This window comes from Mustela erminea, chromosome X (assembly GCF_009829155.1).
Source record: "Mustela erminea isolate mMusErm1 chromosome X, mMusErm1.Pri, whole genome shotgun sequence".
Taxonomy (NCBI): domain Eukaryota; kingdom Metazoa; phylum Chordata; class Mammalia; order Carnivora; family Mustelidae; genus Mustela; species Mustela erminea.
In genome coordinates this window covers 110,537,820-110,560,679 of record NC_045635.1, presented here as the reverse complement: position 1 = coordinate 110,560,679, position 22,860 = coordinate 110,537,820, and the positions used below count along the sequence as shown (strand labels likewise).

Sequence of the window (22,860 nt, the reverse complement as noted above, 5' to 3'; positions counted from 1 at the left end):
GATATTCAATTCATCTGTTAAAAAGAGCTGTTGCTTTATTTTTATGTGGTTTGCTCTTAAGTTGCAATATTTTTTTTCCTTTAGATAATTTGTAATCTTCTATCATTAAGTTGGCTCTTTCTTCCGATGATCAGTTGATCTGCCAGTTTATTGGATGCTGCACTTTAATCCCATCATATATGTCAAGAGCTTTGGTTAGTATCTTATCGATACATTTCTCACTTCAAAAAGTCTTTCGTGACCAACTACATTTGGAAGGTTGTCTAAGTCATTGAAAGCATGTTACTCTAGGACATGTGGGGAACGCTTTACAGATTAGTAACAGTACTGGTGGCAGCAGCTCCCATTTATTGAGCACCTACCAGGTACCGGGCATACTGTTAGAAGTTTGATTTGCATGATTCCAACAAAGCCCCATGCAACCTCTTCTGCTGTTTTCTTTTACAGATGGGGAAACTGGGACTCAGGCAAGTTTAACTCACTTTCTTCAGGTCACTCGGGCTATTGCATAGTGGAACCTGGACTGACATCTAGATTAGTATGTCTCTAAAGCCTGGGCTTTTATCCCAAGCTGGATTCTGGAGGCTGTCCAAGTCTCTTAACCCTCTCTGAGATTCAGTTTCCTCATCTGTAAAACTGAGGGAAGTAACACATTTCCTAGGGCTGCTAGGAAGATTAGAACTAATAGCTGCCCAGGGCCCAGAGGCATTTAAACCATGGTGGCCATGTTTATGCGTAAGTGGGCCATTAAATGGGCAGAGGAAGACCTGAGATCCTTTTAAAGGCATTGAGGATCTGCAGAGGAGGGATCTACAGCTTTGGCAGTCTGAAGAGCTGGCCCTCTCCCCTCCAGAATACAGTGACCCAGTGAAACTCACAGCGACCGGAGAGGGGGCAGGGGCCTGAATTTGGCTCCAGCAACCTCTGCAGGGAGTCAGGAGAGGCAGAGAGCTGGGAAGGGCATAGAAATCCGGGTCGTCAGAGGACTGCAGGTGTCAGGCAGAGTTGGGGTAGGTGGGCTTCCAGAGCCTGGCGGAGGGCGGGGACGAGGTTGGAGCGGACCAGAAAGCTGGCGGGGGAGAGAGAGAGGCGGGGCGCGGAGCCCTAGAGGCTGTCCTTAGACAGCTCTTCTCATGCCCGGCAGTTTGCTGCATCTGGGGGAGCTCACTGGAGAATCTCCAACGCCGCCGGAGCGGGCCTGCAACTACCGTAAGTACCTACAAATGAGCGCATTGCCCAGTGGCTGAAGATTAAATACTATCCTTCAGATCCTAAACAAAACCCCGAAATAGTCTCCCTGCTGTAACTAATTGCAGCAAATCAAACTGCTCCCCAGTCTATCCCTCCCTTTCTCCGTCCCTCCACGGATCCAGCATTGCCTCGCTAAGAATCTCTGGGCACCGTAAATACCTTCCCTTTTCCTTCTCAGTCTTCCCTCCAAACCCCCAGCGAAGCATGTACCCGGCACCCTGCCGAGCCCAACCCCTTTGATTCTTGGAGCCCTCAGAGCTATGCAGGGGGCGAGCCATTAGACATTTCGGGTCTGTCACCCTCAAAAGCACTGCGGCGCTGCCTAGGGGTGGGGAAAGTGCTTGGGGTGGAGTAGAAGGGGAGGGTAAAAGGGCTAGACTATGGAAGTTGGCGGTCGGGGTGGGGTTGTGAAAGGCCAAAAATGGGCGTATCCAATTAACCTGAAGCTTGCTGTGGTTTCCCACATTCCCTGGGCATAAGATTCATCTTCTGGCCTGGATGTAAATGGTACGGTTTCCTTAGCGATTGGAGAGTGGTTAGCCATGCTGAGAAGCCCCCTTTCCCTCCTTCCACTCAAGTCCCCAGGAGGCAAAACCCTGGTTTAGGGGTCTAAGTGGCAAGCTTGGAATCTCAGCTGGCATTTCTGGGCAGAGTCCCAGGTTGAACCTTTCCCTTGGCAGTAGAACATGGCTTCACCAGTAAATCCTTGGGGGAACAAAGCAACAGGATAGAACTCAAACCCAGGCCTGGGCTAGGTCCATCCAAGGCAAGTGGGGGACAAGGAGATGAGGTGAAAGAGCATCTTTAGGGTCCTACACCAGGTTAATACCCCCTTGGGTAAGAAGAAAAATAGCCACCTTGTAATGAAATGTTTACCATGTGTCCTGTACATATATTATCTCTGATCCAACACAAAAACAATCCTAGGTAAGTATCACTCCCCAACTTTACAGATAAGAAAATTTCAGCGAGGGTAATTTGAGCATCCAGAAGTGCAAAAGGTAACTGTTTCCTTGGATCTCTGAAGGGCCACCTGTTCCCCACAGCCCAGATGTTTGAAAATGAATCTTCTTGGTTTTTTGCTCCACCATCCCACCCAGTGTTAGCACTGGAGCAAACTCGAGGCTACAGTGCTGCTATCCGTTCTGGGAAGGGAAATCAGCCCTTTTCTGTTCTGGGGGCTGCATTTACACCCACTCTACTGAGATAGGGTGAAACAGCCAGGATCTCAGACTCTGATATAGAGTTGGTGGAGGAGAGCTAGCTTGAGTTTGTGTGGTAGGGATACACTTTCCCTTGGCAAAAGGATACTTTGGATGCAGTGGTGGAGAAGAGGCAAGAAAGCCCAAAAGTGTCTATCTAGTGTACATATAGTTAATAGTGATTTTTTTTTTGGAAAATGAAAAGGCTTCCCTGAATTCAGATATCTTTACCATATTTCCTTAGGACCAATGAACAAAAATGCTTATAAATTATGGGCAGCAAATACATCATTTACACATTACATTAATTAACTCAAGTAGCTTGATGCTCCAACATCTACTTGAGATGGGGGTTTTGAGCTTTGGGGGGGTAAGAGTTAAGAATGAGAGTAACATTGCATCTGAAGCAATCCACAGAAGGGGAGGCCTGGGTGATGTGAGATCAAAGGGATGAAGAAAGGTAAGAAAGGGGGTGTTTAAATACCAGTTTTAGAGAATAGACATTCAAGTTATTATATTAATGTCTGGTATTTAATCTTTTAACTTTGGACAAATTAAATATACCCCCTCTAATCCTCAGTTTCCTTGTCAGCAAAATGGGGATGGCAGGAAAGCCTCCTTTGCTAGGTTGTTGGAGGACACAGACCATATATATATATATAATACAGGATCTAAAAAGATGACTCTCTACATCTCCCATCTCTCTCCGCCCAAGGGCTCCCCTCTGGCCTGGATTAGGTCACCCTCTGAGCCTCTGAGATTCCAGGGCTGTACAGACATTTCAACAGATCTGACGTCTTAGATGCCAGCAAAGACCTTGGGTACAAGGAGAAATAGGTGGAGAAAAGGGGCAAGGTAACCTTGTAGTACCTTTCATGCCTCTGAAGGAGTGGAAGGTAGGGTTGTCAAGTACTTTAGTGATCCAAACTAAACCTTGAGGGGCAGGACAAGTCTGCTGAGTAAAAACACCTCTGCATTTAGATTTCACCATCTGCTGAATGGCAAAGTCCTTCCAGACTTGAAGCGCACATTGAGCACCAGAGGCCCCATGACCCTGGACAGGCTGGGGGAACGGTCCGCCATGCTGTGGACATTCAGTGTCTTGCTCTTTTGCATTCGTGAGTACAAGGAAGCGGTGAGGGGCAGGTGACCCTGTCACAGGTACCCCTATAGTTGGGAACTTTGGGGAGGGAGAAAGAAGAGAGTATTGAGAATTGAGGGTTGGTGGGGTCAACATGGGGGCCCTTTTTAACCATTATCTCTCTTTTCAGGGCTGAGTCTGGGTATGACATCAATAGGTAAGTGAATCCTGCCACCTCAGGTACCTTCCTTCCTGGAAGTTCCAAGACATCAGCTGCCTCCATGGCCCTGGATATAACTACCTTGAGACCACAAAGATAATTCCCAGATTGAGATGGTTGGGGACCAGAACCCCTCACTTCATGACTTGGTTTCCCACAGAAAGTAAAAAACTTTGATTCAGGTGGAATGGAAGCCAGACTTGCACTGTATTCTCCAACTCACTTGAATCCCTCAAACAAATATCCTAGGGGCCCTGTCCCACCCCCCACACAAGCAGACACTCTTATTCCCAAGGGAAGACAAAAAGAAGAATCTGGGTCAGGGCTAATTTTAAGGGACATTGCAAGGCATGTTATGGGAGGGAGAGGGTTGGACTGCTCATATCTTTGTGATCTTTGGGTATGACAGTGGTGCAATCTCAACCGGAGCTATGGATAGAGACCAACTACCCCCAGGCCCCTTGGGAGAACATCACACTTTGGTTCAAAAGCCCCTCTCGGATTTCAAGCAAGTTTCTGCTGCTGAAGGATAAGACACAAATGACTTGGATCCGCCCTTCCTCCAAGACCTCCCAAGTTTCATTCCCTATAGGTGCCCTTACTAAATCCAATGCAGGTCTCTACAGGTGCTGCTACTGGAAGGAGACAGGCTGGTCAGAGCCCAGTAAAGTTTTAGAGTTGGAGGCACCAGGTAAGAAGACAGTAATAGATAATCAAGAATAAACTCCAGCTCCTGAAATTCAAATCTTCCCAGAGCAATATTTGTTTAATTCATTCATTCATTCATTCATTCATTCATTCACCTTAAATGCATGAATGCATACATGCAAGCATTCCACAGTTAGTAAGTGCCTACTCTCTATTGGCAATGCAGATGAGGATGCAGTCTCTGGAACAGATCTAGAGAGCAAGTTCTCAACATAGGGGAGACCCCAGATAGGGGGAAGGGTGGTAAATAAGGATTATTCAGAGAACTCTCATTTAAGTAGCGCTCTCCTCTCCTGCCCACCGAGCAGTGCTGTCCTTGCTCTACCTGAATTCCAGTTCATTCTCTCCTTCCAGGCCAGCTGCCCAAGCCCATCTTCTGGATCCAGGCTGAGACCTCCCCTCTTCCTGGATGTAATGTTAACATACTCTGCCATGGCTGGCTGCAGGATTTGGTGTTCATGCTGTTCAAAGAGGGATATGCAGAGCCCGTGGATTACCAAATCCCAACTGGGACAGTGGCTATATTCTCCATTGCCAACATGACACCTGAAAGTGAAGGGGTTTACATGTGCCGCACTCATATCCAGATGCTCCCCACTCTGTGGTCAGAGCCGAGCAACCCCCTGAAGCTGATTGTTGCAGGTGGGTGTGGCTATGGCTGCTGGGGTCTGATGATTGTTGTCCCCGGAATCATGGCTGGATGAACCAGGGTTTCCGATTTTCCTTTCTTTAGCCAGGTCCTAGGCCCTGCAAGGCCTGTAAGCTAGAGTCATTTGATATTTTCCTGAGATGCAAATTAGAATCACACATGCTACCAGGCAGATGTGTAGAAGCCAATCACCTAGGCTCACTCAGGCTAGTGAGTGAGCCCAGTCAAAAGTCCAGCAGCTTCAGCTCGTCATAGCTCTGTTGTTCTCTACTTGTGGAATATCATGCTTTCATTCATTCATTTGACTAATATTTATTGAGCACTTACTATGTGCCAGGCACTGCCACTGCAGTCTTATAAACTGGTTTTTACATTTTAAATGCATTTTATTGTATCTGTGATTATTATTTTTAAGCACAGAAAATAGAACTGTGCTAGTGTCAGTGGTAAACAAAAATTATAAAAAGTGATAGCTCGTATTTTAGAAATGGCTTTATACAAATTACTTTAGTCTTGTGTATGTAGAATGAGTAAGACAGTCTCGAGATCTAGACACAGCAGAAATCTCCCCAAAATGTTCAAATGCCAGAGACACACTCCCGCCCCAGTTTGCCCACGCTGTGGCCTGGATCCTTTAGAAATTTGCTTTAGTTCCTCCATCAGTCTAAATAGGTGCCACAGGAGATAACCTGGACTTAGAAGCAGTAATCTTGGTTTCTAGTTCCATCTCTGATACCTCTTTCCTGTGTGATCTTAAGCAAGTCACTTCACCTCTCTGTGCTTCGGTTCCCCCCACCACTCTAAAATGGGATAACAGCATCTATACAACCTACTGTATGATGCCTCTCTGTGCCTCAGTTTCCTGATGTACAAAATTGATATAATAATAATGCCTACCTCACAGGGTTGTTGTGAGGATTTGCCTAAATATAATATATGTACAGTGCCTGGCATATACATTCTCAATAAATGGTAGATGTTAATTTTATTAGTATAGATTTTTATTGAGGATTGAATAGCAAAAACTGTTTGAACAGTGTGTATGGATGTTTGTTGTATGAGTGTCCTTCCTGAGTAGATTCCACTAACATACACTTTTGTGGTTAACTATTCACTGATATCCCTCACTTTGCTGAGAGGGACTGTGTCTTCTTTACTTGTACATCCTTAGACCTACATGATGCCTGACACATCCTAAATGCTCAGCGAGCGTATGACAGGGCTGTTCTTTCCAATAACAGATTGGTGGGTCTACCTGGGATTGCAGTGGGTAAGAAGGAATGGTATGAAAAAAAAAAAAAAAAAAAAAAAAAAAAAAAAAGAAGGAATGGTATGAGAATAACTTTCACCCTCTATTTTGTAGTATGATCCCCTTGGGGGAACAATACATGGAAAAGAAGGTGTGACCCCACTGACAGAGATTTCTCTGGGTCAAAGACTTATTGGCCGATCCTTCATTGGCTTCTTCCAATCTCATGTTGGAAGTAGAGTCTTATGGGGGTTTAATGTGTTCAAAGGGCATTTTTATTTCTGCAGTAGTATTCATGCTCTACAAAGACGAAATCAAAGTCATTTTCAGAAGATTGATTTCTTGGGTGGTTGGAAGAAGTACATTTGGCATTTCAGGAACCTAAAGATACAGGCAATTACAAATGTAGATATTGCACTGAGACACAGCATTCGACATAGTTAGAACTTAGTGGAGCTGATAAAGTTTGGTGAGAGGAGAGGACTTGCCCTTGATTATCTCCTAGAAGAGGCTAAGTTTCAAGGAAGGGGGAGGGAGTAGGGGCTAAAGTTCAGCTGCCATTACTTGTCTTTAGAAAAACTAGGAAAATAAAACTAAGAGATAATAGGGAAGAATCATCCTATCTCTAATTCAGGGTCTCTTCCCTTTCTAGGACTCTATCCCAAACCAACTCTGACAGCGTATCCTGGGCCCATTATGGCACCTGGAGAAAGCCTGAAGCTCAGATGTCAGGGGCCTATCTATGGAATGACCTTTGCTCTAATAAGGCTCGAAGACTTGGAGAAATCCTTTTACCGCAAAAGGCCAATAAAAAATGAGGCATACTTCTTCTTCCGGGCTTTGAAAATCCATGATGCTGGACATTACTTCTGTTTTTACTATGATGGGTCATACAGGGGTTCACTTCTCAGTGATATCCTGAAAATCTGGGTGACTGGTAAGAGAGGGGAATGCCAGGAGACCTATGTTAGGGGCTAAAGATATACAACTTCTGGGCCACGTGGAGAACGTGATCATGCAGCCAGGGCTAACAGTGGGAATGGGGGCAGAATTTGTACAACTGGGCTTAGGATAGGATTTTCCAAGGGTGTACTGAAGGAAGAGAACCCTTAGTGGTGAAAGGGGAGTCAGTCCACTAGCCCTTTATATTTTTGGTCTCATCCTAGACACTTTCCCCAAGACCTGGCTACTTGCTCAGCCCAGTCCTGTGGTCCAGATGGGTCAGAACGTGAGCCTGTGGTGTCGAGGGCCAGTGAATGGAGTGGGGCTTGCACTCTATAAGAAAGGAGAAGACAAACCACTTCAGCTCTTGGATACCACCAACACTGATGACAACGGGTCATTCTTCCTCCATAATGTGACCTATAGTGATGCTGGCGTCTATAGCTGCCACTATCTCCTCTCCTGGAAGACCTCCATCAGGATGACCTCACACAACACTGTGGAGCTCGTGGTTGTAGGCAAGTGCTAACAAATGTCATTTGTATTTATCATTACAGTGTTCTAAGAAGGATCTAGCACACTTGTACTCTTTTGGAGTTATGAGCCAAGGAAAAATACACTAGGAGGTTGGTGCAGAATTTTTTCCAAAAACTTTACCTATCTTCTCTCCCAGGATTGTTACTCAAGGCTGGCATCTTGGCATGGCTTAGGCTCATTGTGCCCCCTGGAAATGTTACTTTCCTTCTGGCCAGGGAGAACTTGTAGGTATGAGGTCTCCCTGATAGAAGGTAGAAACCCAAGAATCTTTAGAGTACTGAGGAGTGAGCCAAGAGGTTCTAAAGCATGGTCAAATTTTGAGACCACTGATTTAGTAGAAGTGGAAAGACAGGAAAGATCAAATAGGAAGGTGAGAAGCTTGTTGGGGGAAGTGGTACTGAGTTCAAGGTCACTTATTCTAACTCTGATTTCTGGATTGCTTGCAGATAAGTCCCCCAAACCCTCCCTGTCAGCCTGGCCCAGCACCATGTTCAAGCTAGGAAAGGTCATTACCCTTCAGTGCCAAGTACCTCATCCAGTACTTGAATTTTCTCTGGAATGGGAAGAAAGAGCAACATTCCAAAAATTCTCAGTGGATAAAGACTTCATCATCAGTAATGCTGAAGGAAAAGGCACAGGGACCTACATTTGCAGCTATCACATAGAGGCTCACCCCAACATCTGGCCAGATCTCAGTGAACCTCTGAAGCTGATGGGGCCAGCAGGTGAGAGGACAACTCTTCCTAGGGTTGCCCTTCCATGGCTTTGGTCATGATACCCCAGGGATCATGAAGCAGTGCCCAGAAAGCTATGGAAAGGGGAGTCAGGGGCATGTAAACCAGGGCTCTTGGGTTTGGACACACTTCCCCTGGGGTGGTCTCATAATCACTCAAAGGCATTGAGCAGGACACTTTCAAAACTTCCATTCTTCATGAAAAATAAAGCCACACTGTCTCATCTTTCCTTCGCCTTCAGTAACCAGCTCCTCCTCCCTCCTCCTCACCCCAATCCCAAATGTGTTCACCTCCCCTTTTCCCTATCGAGACACCTGCTCCTGGTCTTTTCTGGCCACAGGCTTTCTCACATGGAATTATGTTCTGAATGAAGCTATCAGGCTGTCCCTAATCATACAGCTTGTTGCCTTGCTGTTGGTAGTGCTGTGGATAAGGTGGAAGTGTCGGAGACTCAGAATCAGGTAACTGTCTTGTCCTAGCCCGCTGTTCTTCAGTCTAGCTGAGTCCAGGCTCGCCAGAGACTCAAAATGAGTCATACCCCAGTTGAGATTAGCCACAGGGTCATACTCTTTGTATCCCCCACCTTCTGGGCTGAAGAAACAAGACTTTCTCATCCCAGCTGCTCCTCTTTCACCTCACAGAGAAGTCAGCACCCAAGCCAGAAGATAGAGAAGCATTATTTTTAGAGGGAAAGGCAGTCAGAACTTCATTCGCTGATTCCCTGCCCCTCTACCCTCACCCAGGAGAGTGTCCCAGTCTCCCTCCCGAATCACCCTGTCTCCCAAATGAACTTAGTCTGAGCTTCCTCTCTTGTCAAAAGCCAAACTGTCTCCCTGGGTATTATCTATCTAACTTCCATCTCAACTTTTCACCCTTACCCCTAGCTTTAAAGGGCTAGAGAGCATCATGGTCCATCCTAATCTCCACAGAAACCAGTCTCTCTGCCACTCAGGCCTCCCACCATCTGTGCAGAGCCTCCTGAGAATATAATCCTAACCTGGATGGGCATCTGATGAGGCAGTAGATTGGTCCAGGGAATCAAACTACTTTCTCTGAACTACAAAATGGTGAAGCAAACAGGTCATCCTGCCATTTCCTTTGATCCTTTGGTGGCCTCTGGGCCATCCTCCTCCCTCCTTGATCCCCATGGCCTGTGCTCAGGCGATTCTGCCTGACAAAAGAAGGGAAATGACAGCTACTAGGTTGGTGGGGACCTCAGTCCCTGAAGGCCTTACTTACTACCCCCCAAACTTCTGCACCTGGCTGTAGCCCCCTCACCATGATCATGGACCTTTTTGTGTCTGGAACTATTCAATATGCAATGGATGATGATTGTCATTGTGTGTGTTTGTGTTTCCCACCAGGATTTGAGGGACAGAAGGCTTGGGTAATTAGAAGGGAGTCCCCTAAATCTTCTGCAAACCCCACCACCCTTTGCATTTTCAAAAAGTCTCAGTGGGGGGCCAGGCTTAGTTGTCCTCAGACTCGATCCTGAATTCTGCACCTTGGGGTAACCTCCAAGCCAGAGGTCAGAAAACAAATGTACCTTCAAGTGCCCCACCTCAGCTCAGGACCATTGCATCAAAGAATGAGCTTAGGAAACAGATTTCAGAGAAAGCAGCTTGAAAAGCATGTTTTCCTGACTGGGAAGGAGGGTCAGTGTTTTCTAAATACAAATTGCCAAATGGATTTTGGCTTAATATCATCTAATTCTACAGGACCCATAATCCAAAGCTGCTGCACATTGCTAGTCATAATCTGGGTGGGGGTAGAGAGATCCCACTCTCTGACAAGCTTAGCTCAGCACTGACAATCTTCGGGTAATTCACTGCGGCTGCCTAGGCAACCCTTCCATAACAAAGGCAGGTGAGGCAGGTCGGTCTGAGGACCAATACTGCCGTAATAAAAACTGCTTCCAAACTTAAACTTGATGACGGAGAAACACTCAAGATTTCTTCCTCCACCCCCACACCCACCACCCAGAGCTGCCGATCACTCTGAGCTCCAGAGGTTCTGAGAGCTGGAGTTACAAAAGCATTTTCACATCTGACAACTCAATTCCAGCAACAGCCTAATCAGGGGCCATGGGGAGCTGACATCTGATATAGGCTGAGGAGGGGGAAGGGGGCGGGGGGCACGTGGGTCATGAAAGAGCAAGAGGTTTGTAGGTGGTGAGGCCCTCAAAAGGAAAAGTCATCGATGTCAGAAAAGATTATATCCCATTATCCTGCCCAAATCCAATCCCTATTGGGTGGTGAGTAAGCCAATGGCATAAATTGCCGCCCCCTTCTCCCCGCCCTCCCCCTAACCCCAGCAGCAACTCTCATCTCTGTTCTGGTCTCACTAGAGGAGCCTGGTTGCTGGGAACAGCTCAAGGGGTCACCATGCTCTTCATAGTCACAGCCCTTCTCTGCTGTGGTGAGTACAAGGGGGTGGGGAAGGGGCCTGGGCAGAAGGCCGGGGGAAGTCCCGTGGGGGAGGGGGCAGAGCCCTGGCAGCAGTTTCTTTTGCAGGACTTTGCAATGGGGTATTGACAGAAGAGACTGGTGAGTTTTTCCTGCTCCAGACTGGGACATTCCTTCCTGGAGATCCGAAATAACTACAGAGTGTCAGTGTCAGTGGCCAGGGAGTGACTGGTTGGGAGGGACGGACAGCCAGGAAGGGGCACTTGCTAAAGCTGCTGGCAAAATTCAGCCTCCAACTCTGCTTTTCTGCCTGCAAAATTTCCCCCAAGCTTCTGCACTTTTCTGAGGCTCAGCGGAGACATAAGCTTCCCCTTTCCCCAGCACCTATAGAAGGAAGGAAAGAGTTTGGGTTTGTGTTGAAAGGGGAGGTGGGCACTGTGATCTATCTGGGTAGGGGGTTCAAGGGCAAAGAAGGGGGGAGGGGAGGGAGGAGGGATGATGGCTTCATTAACTCTGCTGTTTCTAGAAATAATCATGCCAACCCCTAAGCCTGAGCTTTGGGCAGAGACCAACTTCCCTTTTGCCCCATGGAAGAACTTAACCCTCTGGTGCAGAAGCCCTTCTGGCTCAACTAAGGAGTTTGTGTTGCTGAAGGACGGGACCGGGTGGATTGCAACTCGCCCGGCCTCAGAACAGGTCCGGGCTGCCTTCCCCCTTGGCGCCCTGACCCAGAGCCACACTGGGAGTTACCACTGTCATTCGTGGGAGGAGATGGCTGTGTCGGAGCCCAGTGAGGCACTTGAGCTGGTGGGGACAGGTAAGAAAGGGCAGAGGTTCCTCTCGGGGTGCCCCTCAGTGCCCTGTGACTTCAAAAGTGTTCCTAAGGGTGGGGGGAGTGCACAGCAACCTGGAGCCCACCGGACTTATGCTGCAAGTAGGAGAGAAGGGGCCCTGAAGTGGGGGAGGGGGGTGGGGAAGAGAGTGAAAGGGGGCTAATAGGATGAGCCAAAGGCCAGGCCAGGATGGATTTCTTTTTTCCTGACCAAGTGACTCAAAGTGTCTCCTCTAGGCACCTCCAACCTTCTGCCTCCTTGTGCACCCCGTTTTGTTTTCCAGACATCCTCCCCAAACCTGTCATGTCTGCTTCCCCCCCAGTCCGGGGCCAGAAACTGCAAATCCGGTGCAAAGGATGGCTGGCAGGCATGGAGTTTGTTCTGTATAAGGAGGGAGTGCAGGAACCTGTCCAGCAACTTGGTGCCGTTGGGAGAGAAGCCTTCTTTACAATCCAAAGAATGGAGGATAAAGACCAAGGCAATTATAGCTGCCGTACCCACACTGAAAAGCGCCCCTTCAAGTGGTCTGAGCCCAGTGAGCCCCTAGAGCTTGTCATAAAAGGTAGAGCTGAAAAGGGTGCGTGAGGGGGTGGGGGGAAAGCAAAGCTCTGGGTCAGATACTCCTCTCCCCACAGCAAACTTTGCTGCTGGTCCTAGGAGCCTGTGTCCAATCTTAGAGCCAGGCAGGCGTGGCGCTGGGAGTGCCAGGGCCTCTGGCTGCACGATATTAATAGCCATAATCGTTATTAATAGCTGGGGTTTGTGGAGGGTGATTTAATTTTTCTAATTATTTTCATATCAATTATCTCATTTAGATATAGGCCAAATATTCCAGGGAGGCAAAGCAAGTACCATTTCCCTTTCTTGCCCAAATGGGCAAACTGAGCCTCAGGGGACCAGCAGAACCCTCATGACAGTTCACTGTTTTAACCAGACTCTATTGCCTGCCCTGATGACAGGGAGGATTCGGCTGGAGGAGGTGAGGGGTGGGGGGGGGCAGGAGTCCCTGGGAAAAGTCCATCTACAAAGTGGATTTGCCTTGATTTTTAAATGCACCTACTTCTGAATGTAATGTAGAAAACAAAGCAGCTTCCAGGAACCAATATTTGCTATATTAGCTATCTTTTTTATTAATTCGGTTTCGTGTCATGTTTTTGTTTTTTGCCTTCTAGAAATGTACCCCAAGCCCTTCTTCAAGACATGGGCCAGCCCTGTGGTCACTCCTGGTGCCCGAGTGACTTTCAATTGCTCCACTCCCCAGCAGCACATGAGCTTTATTCTTTACAAAGATGGAAGTGAAATAGCATCCAGTGACAAGTCTTGGGCAAGTCCAGGGGCCAGCGAAGCTCACTTTCTGATCATTTCTGTGGGCCCTGGTGACGGAGGGAATTACAGCTGCCGCTATTATGACTTCGCTATCTGGTCTGAGCCCAGTGACCCTGTGGAGCTCGTGGTGACAGGTCAGGAGTGGGGAAACACAGATGGAGACAGGATTGACCCTGGGACAGTGGGTGGAAGGGCTGTCAGTGGGAGAGGAAAGGTGCTCCTTCTAAAAGTCAGCAGGTTAGAGCACAGGACTCTGTGAGCACAGGGTCATGAGTTTAAGCCACACATCGGGTATGGAGCCTACTCAAACAAACAAACAAATAAATAAATAAAAATAAAATTCACCAAGAAAATGCTTAGGAAAATGCCTGGCACATGGGAAAGAGTCCACGAAAGGCAGCAGATTCTATTATTACTAATACAGAGAGAAGGGACAAAGGAGAGGAGAGGCAAGTAATTCACTTCTAGGGAAAGAAGTGAGGCATATGGGGGTGTCCAATCCCCAATGCCAAGCTCACTTGCCCTATATCTGAAATCTTTTGGTGGCTTGGCCTTAAGCTTTAGGCTCAATGTTCACTTTTTCTTTAACTGGGTTGTCAGAGATTGGCGGGCTGGATGGCCCTCAGAGAAAGGGCAAAGACCTTGAAATGACAGCTGCATATTATGCAGCCATTACAAATGATCGTTTTCAAAGGCTGATTAACGTCATAGGAAAATGTTTACTACATAAAGTTAAGTGAAAAATATTAAACTACACAACCGTGCATACATTGGGATCCTAATTAGGTAAATAGTTACAGCTACAATGACATGGTCACATAGAGAAAAAAATGAAAAAGAGATATAGAGACATGTATAAAGAATGGTTATCTACGAGTGGTAAAATTGTATTTCTTTAGTTTTTTTCTGTATTTTTAAAGTTGCAAAATATACACATACTGTTTGTTATAATAATGCTAAAAAAGTAATCTGCAGAAAGTGGAGGGCAGGCTTCTCTCATATTGTGATCTCTTGAATTTCAGAATTCTACCCCAAACCCACTCTTCTGGCACAGCCAGGTCCTGTGGTGCTTCCTGGGAAGAATGTGACCCTGCGCTGCCAAGGGGCTTTCCAAGGCATGAGGTTTGCCCTCTTGCAGGAGGGAACCCGTGTTCCCTTACAGTTCCAGAGCACTTCTGGGAACTCAGCTGACTTTCTGCTCCCTGCTGTTGGAACAGAGGACTCTGGGAACTACAGTTGTGTCTACTATGAGACAACCATGTCAAATAGGGGATCATATCTCAGCAAGCCTATTATGATCTGGGTGACTGGTAAGAACAGACAAGATGTATTTGAGAAATAAAACTGATAAACATACGGGAAGGGAAAAATAAAAAAAAGAGAGGGAGGCAAACCATAAGAGACTCTAAAGGACAGAGAACAAATTGAGGGTTGATGGAGGGAGGTGGGTTGAGGGTGGCCTAAATGGGTGATGGGTATTAAGGAGGACACCTCTTATGAGGGACACTGGGTGTTACATGTAAGTGATGAATTGTAAATTCTCCTGAAGCCAGTATTATACTATATTTAACTAACTAGAATTTAAGTAAAAATTTAAGAAAGAAAAAATAATAAACTAACTAATGATATGGGGAAAAAAAGAACAGACAAGTTATGAGGCGGGGACAGAGACACCTGGAGTAGGGGTTAGGAAGTGTAGAAGGCTAGGCCAGACCACGGAGGGGGGAACTATTGTATCCAGAAGGAGAAAGATGAAGGGCTAATGCAGCGAGTGGTAAGTAACTTTACTCACTACATCTTTGTGTCTTTTTTTAGACACATTTCCCAAGCCATTGTTGTTTGCTGAACCCAGTTCTGTGGTTCCTGTGGGGCAGAATGTTACTCTCTGGTGCCAGGGGCCAGTCCATGGAGTAGGGTACATTCTACAGAAAGAAAGAGAAACCCCTTCAGTACAGCTCTGGGGATCCACCAGTCATGATGGGGCATTTCCCATCACCAATATATCTGGTGCTAACACAGGGCGTTACAGCTGCTGCTACCACCCTGACTGGACCAGCTCTATCAAGATACAGCCTAGCAACACTTTGGAACTCATAGTCACAGGTAAGGCGATGGTGCTCTAGAGCAGGCATGAGAGCATAGAGAAGAGAATGGATTGCAAGAGGGCTCACGGAAATAGTTTTCAAAGAGGTCAAGGAGAGACCAGCAATAGTGTCTCCTATTTATTGAACAGACTCTGGGAGAGGCACACTGGAAAGTGGCCTCTTCTCTCTGACCAGAAGTTAATTTCTTCTAGGTTTGCTCCCTAAACCCAGCCTCTTAGCCCAGCCCGGACCCATTGTGGCCCCTGGAGAAAATATGACTTTTCGATGCCAAGGGGAACTGCCAGACTCAACATTTGTCCTGCTGAAGGAGGGCATTCAAGATCCTTTGGAGCAACGGAGCCCAAATGGGTACAGGGCTGACTTCTGGATGCCATCTGTGAGAGGTGACGATTCTGGGGTCTATAGCTGTGTTTATTATTTGGACTCTGCTCCCTTTGCGGCCTCTAATCTCAGTGACTTCCTGGAGATCTGGGTGACTGGTAAGGTCCTGGAGACCTCAATAATGATCTAGATTTTGTAATTTTGAAGTAATTATCCCTAAGAAGGTTCAAAACCACTTTTAACTCTGGTTGGTTGTCCTGATTGGTTTCAGATAAACCCCCTAAGCCTTTGCTGTCAGCCTGGCCCAGCACCATCTTCAAATTGGGGAAGGACATCACCCTTCAGTGTCGAGGACCCCTGCCAGGTGTTGAATTTGTCCTAGAACATGATGGAGAAGAAGCACCTCAGCAGTTCTCAGAGGATGGGGACTTCGTCATCAGCAACACAGAAGGAAAAGGCATTGGCAACTACAGCTGCAGCTACCGCCTCCAGGCCTACCCTGATATCTGGTCAGAGCCTAGCGATGCCCTGGAGCTGGTGGGGGCTGCAGGTGAGAGGATAGACCTTCCATGGCCCTGGCATGACCCTCCTGGGATCCCAGTGATAGTCTGGATGGTGACCATCAAAGATGGAAGAGGGAGGATTTGGAGTCTGATACTTCAAGTGTGGTCATCTTTCTTCTAAGGATGGTGAGGCGGTAGACCTCAGATCCACCCAGAGATACAAGCAGGCCTCTACTTTCAAGGCCTCTTCCACCCCCAAAAGGAGGGCAGTGTCTGCCTCAGCATAAGCATGTGCTCTAATCAACCCCTCTGCATTCTCAACGTGGCTCCAAGGGAAGCCTGGAGAAGGCCAGATGAGGGGGCAACAAGAGATCAGGGGAACGTATATGTGCTAATCTCCATGGCCTTGGTTTCTGCCCTTTTGTCATCACAGGCCCTGCTGCTCAGGAGTGCACTGTGGGGAACATTGTCCGAAGTAGTCTGATTGTGGTGGTAGTTGTAGCTTTGGGGGTGGTGCTAGCCATAGAGTGGAAGAAGTGGCCTCGACTCCGAACCAGGTAAATGCCTCATGTCAGCCTCCTTCTATAAACCCAGGGCTGGTGGAAAAACAATGATCTGAATGCTCCTCAAATATCTGAGCCCCATAACACAACCTGTTTTCAGATTGATGATTTTGGATCCTCCCTTAGTTATGTCTTTTTCTCCACACAGGGACTCAGAGACAGATGGAAGAGACCAGACCATAGCCCTGGAAGAGTGTAATCAAGAAGGAGAACCAGGCACCAGCACCAGCTCTCCCTCATCAGGCTCTCAGGGAACCTCAGTGGAACTGCCAGTCCCAATATAATAGTCTCCTCCTTTACAAGAGCTTTCCTCTCCTCTCTTTTATCCTCAAAGACCTGCAAATCCAACTGGTTATACTGGGAGTCAACCCCATCTACTGCTCTTTGGCCACTAATCATCTGAGCTGGGTCAAGGGGATTCTGGGAGTTGAGAGCTCTACCAGGATGAGATGTTTCCTGAAGAGAGATTCCCCACCCCTATAACTCCTCACTGTACTGATTTACTGGTGCATGAAATTCTGTTAAAAATGTCTTCTGAATTAAAAAGTATTCACTATTTAACTGCAAAAACTATAACTGGTTTTTCCATGGGTGTGTTGTTCACTTATAGCTTGGAGATGTTATATTGGAGCTGACCTCCATGGCAGAATAAGAGAGCATGGGCTGCTAGCACAAAGGAAGGAGTTTAAGGATGGGGTGGGGGAGGAGGGGAGGCTCCAAAAGAGTACTTCCCAATTTGGTTTGAGACATGGTTCAGTGAGGAGAATGTCCTTTTGTCCTTCAATCTCACAGATGAATGGATGGATGGATGGATGGATGGATGGATGGACGGCAATATTCCCTCCAAGTTTAGCCCAAGGAGGGCAAACATTGAAAGTGTATCATTGAACACTACACCAAAAACTAATGATGTACTATATGTTGGCTAATTGAATTTAAATAAAATAAAATAAATAAAGTAAAATAAAAAGAAAGAATATCCTTTTCACTGTGTTAATTCTAGGTCCATAATATGCCTGCTTTCAAACATTAGGATTAGCCCCTCTGCAGAACTTTGAAATTGATGAAGTGTGCTTTGTGGCCCTTACCTAACAATCATGGAGTGTACGTTAATTCACTCTTAAGTGTCAATGATTAATAAAAGCCGAATATTTTGCCATTCCCTGAAGAGACTTTTATTTTTCTGAAAGAATGGGCCTCTGGTAGTGGGATCTCAGAGAGTGAGTAAGCAAGTGAGTTGGTTGAAGTGGTTTGTTTGGAGCAGGAAGGGTGGGGGGTACATGCTCCCAGGACTCCAGATGGATACCAGCTTGCATTCTGAACCCCTGATCTTCTTCCCTGGATCAACATATCATTTGCTCTATGGGTGGGAGTTCAGTACACATCAGGGGGATTGGATTAGGGAAGGGGGCTTACCTAGTTCCTCAAACCTGTTCTTGACCTACAGGTCCTAGAGGAGGTCATGATTCCTCAAACCTAACCCTTAAAGTTCCTTACCTCCTAACACTGTTTAATTCTAAGATAACACAGTTCAGTAGAGCAATGCACAGGGGTGCTGCACACAGTGAGTTTTTTTTTTAATCCCAGTTTACAATAAAATTTTATTATAAAATAAAATTTTACATTAAGGAGCTTATTTATCCAGCAACTTAATGGGGAAAAAATGCATCTCATTTCCCTTAATCCTTACAGAATGAAACACTGAATACTATAGACTAATTTGTATTAAGCTCTTTGGAATGTAGAAGTACAAAGTTTCACTCTGATTTCCATCTGATGAGATTCTGTTAGTGGCTTATACTAATTTCTTATGGTGTTTCTAAAAATTGCATTTCAAAAGTGTTTTTACACTTGAATTTAGCAAAATGTAATTGTTGCTTTCTGCTGAGCACTACTCTCTGCCTTCAAACTGTTAATCCCTAACCCTTGATCAAGCTGTACATTTTGAACACTAACGAGAGGCTTGTTCTTGGTCCTTGGTTTTAGGATAGAAGTCCTTTGCTTAGGTCTGATTTTGTTTTCCAGTCATCAGGTGTTCCAAAGTGTATTATCAAGGCTAATGGCAGGTTTGTACAAGTTAACAAGTCATTACCATAGCTGTTAACCAAGGGAAAGAGAAAGGGGAAGAAAAGGTCTAAAATCTAGAGAAGCCTCTGAGTTAGAAGAGCAGGAAGAAGATGAGGCAAAAATGACAGAAAAAAGACTTTTGTGAAATCCAGACATTGAATCTGGGGTCTTTTATGTCAAAAAGATTTAAATACGGGTGCTCATGAAATCAGATAAAATTTTGATAAACCTTTCAATGAGAAACAAATAGTGAGAAATATTGTGACACTGGACTGTTAGTTGGTTTTCTAAAAACACTCACATATACCATTCTTTCACTTAGAGAACCAAGTTCTACATGTTTTAGAAAGGAAAAAACAGTTGTCAATTAACTGTGAAATACTTAAAGACAAAGAGCGACTTTGGGAGCTAACTTTCCTACTTGCTGTCAGAGCTATCTCAATGAATTAAATATCTATTTATAATGCAGAAGTCGTCACAAACTATCTCAATGAATTAAATATCTATTTATAATGCAACCTTAGCTTGTTGCTGACAATGCTCCACATGGCACTTTTTTTCAACCTGGTTGCCATGGGAATCAGTCCCTTTACCCCTGGCTGGCCTCTAATCATCAGCCTAGCATCGAATAATTTCTGGGAAATGGAATCTCTGTTAGGGTGGAATGAACCTTTAGGAACAGAATTTGTCTCAGGGATGCCAGGAACAGAGGCCAAAGATCCTCTCTCCATGTTTAAACAACAAATACAAATTACCCCTGATCCGTGAGCTCACATAACTTTGGCCGAAGCATCTCACAGCTACAAAGATTGTCAAGGTGGTGTGGTCCAATCCCCAACCCAGTGCACAGTCTCCTTCACAGCAGAGCTAATAGTCTCTTTCTGTACACCTCCAGGGATGAGGAACACACCACTTCATGACACAAGCTGAGAATTTCAAATTGTTTGATTGATTCCACACCTGTCTGTGTACATTCCCTTTGTATTCACTGTCTCTAGTTCTGCCTCAAGTCGCAACCTAGATGGAGTCTACTTCTTACACACAAAAGTCTTTCAATGCCCACAGTTATGAGTTGTCCTCCCTGAGTTCAGAATATCTCAGTAGTGGTGCTTCCAGGGTTTGGCCAACATTCTTTTGCAAATGTATCTCTATGTCGTTAACTCCGTTACCCAGACTTCAGAGGGGGTAGAGTTCATGTCCACACAATTCCTGCCAGGTTCAATGACAGCAACTCTTTTACATATTTTATATATCCATTACTGTATAGAAGAATATGCTATAGAATATTTAACAGTGATTAAATGATGTGATGAAAAATAAAGCAGAGAAAGGAGATACATAAGTGTGTGTCTGGTGGGGAAACTGCTGCAATTTAAAAAGGGTAGCTGAGGGGCACCTGCGTGGCTCAGCACAATCCCAGGGTGTTGGCATTGAGTCCAGGCTGGCCTCCTTGCTCAGTGAGAAGTCTGTTTCTCCCTCTGCCTGCTGCTCCCCCTGCATGTGCTCTGTCTTCTCTCTCTCTGACAAATAAATCAAATAAAAAAATAAAAGGGTAGCTGAGAGTACCTCACCAAGAAGGTAAATTTGACCTACGGTTTGAAGGGCATACAGAGAAAGGCATGCAAATATCTAAGTAAAGTGTGTTCATGTCAGGGAGAGCAGCAAATGCAACAGCCCTGAGAGAGGAGAATGCCTGGCTAGTTGGAGGAACTGTGACTAGACTCTAGTAGCTGGAGCTGATTAAGTAAGAGGGAGAGAAGGAGATGAAGTCAGAGAGGTTGTGGGAACCAGGCCAAGCAAGACCTTTATAGGTCTTTGTAAGGATTTTGACTTACACCATGAGTAAAATAGGAAGTCACCACAGTGACATGATTAGACTCACATTTCCAAAGGACTATTTGGTCTTCTGCATGGAGAGTAGACTGAGGGGTGAGGATGGAAGCAGAGAGATCTGCTAGGAGGCAATTGCAATAATCAGGCAAAAGAGGGGGAGATAGGTCAGTACAGTAGCAGAGTGGTGAGGAGAAACGGTTGGATTATTGCTGTAATCTGAGCCAAGAGCCAACAGAATATAGTAACAGATTGGGTGTGGGGTGTGTTCTGTAAACATTTTCATTAGAAGGAAGAACTGTTTCAAATGTTGTCTTAGTGTTTGCCTCCCTGTGTTATTTTAATCTCATCCTCAAGAAAGAGTTTTCCAATCCCTCCCAAGTTAGGTCACCACTTCTAGACAGTTCGTCAATGAGTTTGTCATTGTCTCTCTAGAAACACTGTGAGCAAAATGCAATCCTGTACATCTGAAGTGACCTGACTGGCACAGAGCACACAGGACGGTGAAACATCATTTTCCAGGATCTCAACTCACCATTTCTATTAATGCCATCTAAAATTACATTAGTCCTTGGATGGCCAGGTCACTCTGTTGGCTCATAGGAAATCTGTGGTCAACTAAAACCCACAGCTCTCTTTCACACAAGCTCTTCCCAGTTCAATCCTTTCTTGTTTTTTACTTGTAAGGGTGATGTACTATTTTGCAACTGAGTTTTTATCTCAGATATGAGACTTGACATTTATTCCTGTTACATTTCATCAAACAGGCCCTAGCTTACAGACATCATATATTACCACTTAGTGAGCCTTCTTCAATATTTCACACATATAGCCGCTACCTACCTTGTTTACCTCTAAAAGCAATTCTGTGTGGCCCCGTGCTATTATCATCCCCATTTTACACATGAGGAAACAGAGGCTTGAACAGGTTATGTAACATGCCCAAGGCCACCGAGCACATAACCAAGGAAAGAGTTGGAACTAGAATCCAATTTTGCCTGATTCCAAAGCCAGATTCTCCCATGCTAAATTTTGGGTAGCACAGTATCTAGAACATAGTAGGTGCATCATAAATGTTTATTAAATTGCCCCCTTCACATCTTACTTTTTATTCATGTTATTGAGCTGATACTCATATTCACTTGGTATTTGTTGTGCTCTGTTTTAGAGCTTTATATTTATTAGGCATCTTAATCTTTACAATAAATTTATGAGATAGGTACTATCTTTATTCACATTTTCTACAAAGAAGGCAACAGAGATAGAGATGAAGCAACCTGTCTAGGTGACACAGCCAACAAGTATTGGGGACAGGCAGTCTGGCTCCAGAGTTTGTGTTTATAACCACTAAGCTATGCTGCCTCATGGTATTCTGAGGTCTTGAACTTGCACTCTCAAGGGAAGGAAGTGCCTCAGTCTAGCTCACCGTCCACTGCCCAGTACTAAACCCACAGCCTTCCTGCTGAAATCCATTTGGGCCTCCCTCTTTTCTGTTTCCCTTTTTTATTGACGAAACCTGGTCTCCAGGCTTAGTAAGAAGGAAGACTTGCTCATGTCCCCAAATTTAGTCTTGGTCTCTCCACTTCCTTCCCAGGGCTCCATGACATTGCTCTCACACAGACCAGTTTTTTCAAGCCCCTTATTTAAGAAGGGTCCCGACTCAGTTAAATGACCCCTATTCTGAATAAATATCTGAAAAAAAAATGCCCACTTGTTTGGTGGTGGCATGTCAGTAGAGGCCTGGAGAAGAAGGATGTTCCCTCAGTCCCTTTGTCACCCCATAGACCCCTAGATCACACACCATTATATCAGACTATGGTAAATTAAGTCTATAGGATCATATCTAGAGTCATGTTTTAAACGTTGCATGATAAATGAGTATGGAGAAATTGAAGCCATTCACACAACTTATTGGCACATTGAAGATGAATTTTAGTGAGGAAATTCAGAAGGCCATCTTTGGCAGCACATGTTAAAGGCCCAAGGATGCTAGCAAAATATATCTGAGGGGCCAGAATTAATTATGAGCTAGAGATAAATTCTGTAAAGGGTGGCATGTCATAAGAAACTTTTCAAAATTAGCCAAAGTTCCTTTATTTTGCAGGATCATTACCCAAGCAGTTGTTCCATTTTAACCCAGCAGTCAATCCTGGGGAGTCTATCAATTGCTATCACAAAGTTAGAACTGATCATATTCATGTGGACACAGTGAAGGAATCCTAGACTTAAGAATATTTGAATTGGCAAGGTCATCAGAAATGATGCAATGCAAGGACTTTCTACAACATACCAAACAAATGGCTGATCAACCTCTGCTTGAACCTTTCTGGAAGA

General features: G+C 45.5%; 1 protein-coding gene across 1 annotated transcript; it reads left to right on the top strand.

The window, feature by feature from the left end:
- Positions 1-888: 888 nt before the first annotated feature.
- IGSF1 (immunoglobulin superfamily member 1) lies at positions 889-17,193 on the top strand. Its single transcript, XM_032331493.1, has 21 exons — positions 889-1,010; positions 1,145-1,209; positions 3,435-3,571; positions 3,725-3,751; positions 4,164-4,445; positions 4,817-5,104; positions 7,013-7,297; positions 7,527-7,820; positions 8,286-8,564; positions 8,914-9,034; positions 10,921-10,991; positions 11,087-11,119; positions 11,505-11,795; positions 12,095-12,373; positions 12,984-13,271; positions 14,160-14,447; positions 14,953-15,240; positions 15,434-15,721; positions 15,835-16,113; positions 16,500-16,623; positions 16,778-17,193. Exons 3-21 carry the CDS (start codon positions 3,502-3,504, stop codon positions 16,911-16,913), a joined length of 4,011 nt encoding a protein of 1,336 aa, XP_032187384.1. The 5' UTR covers positions 889-1,010; positions 1,145-1,209; positions 3,435-3,501; the 3' UTR covers positions 16,914-17,193.
- Positions 17,194-22,860: the final 5,667 nt, after the last annotated feature.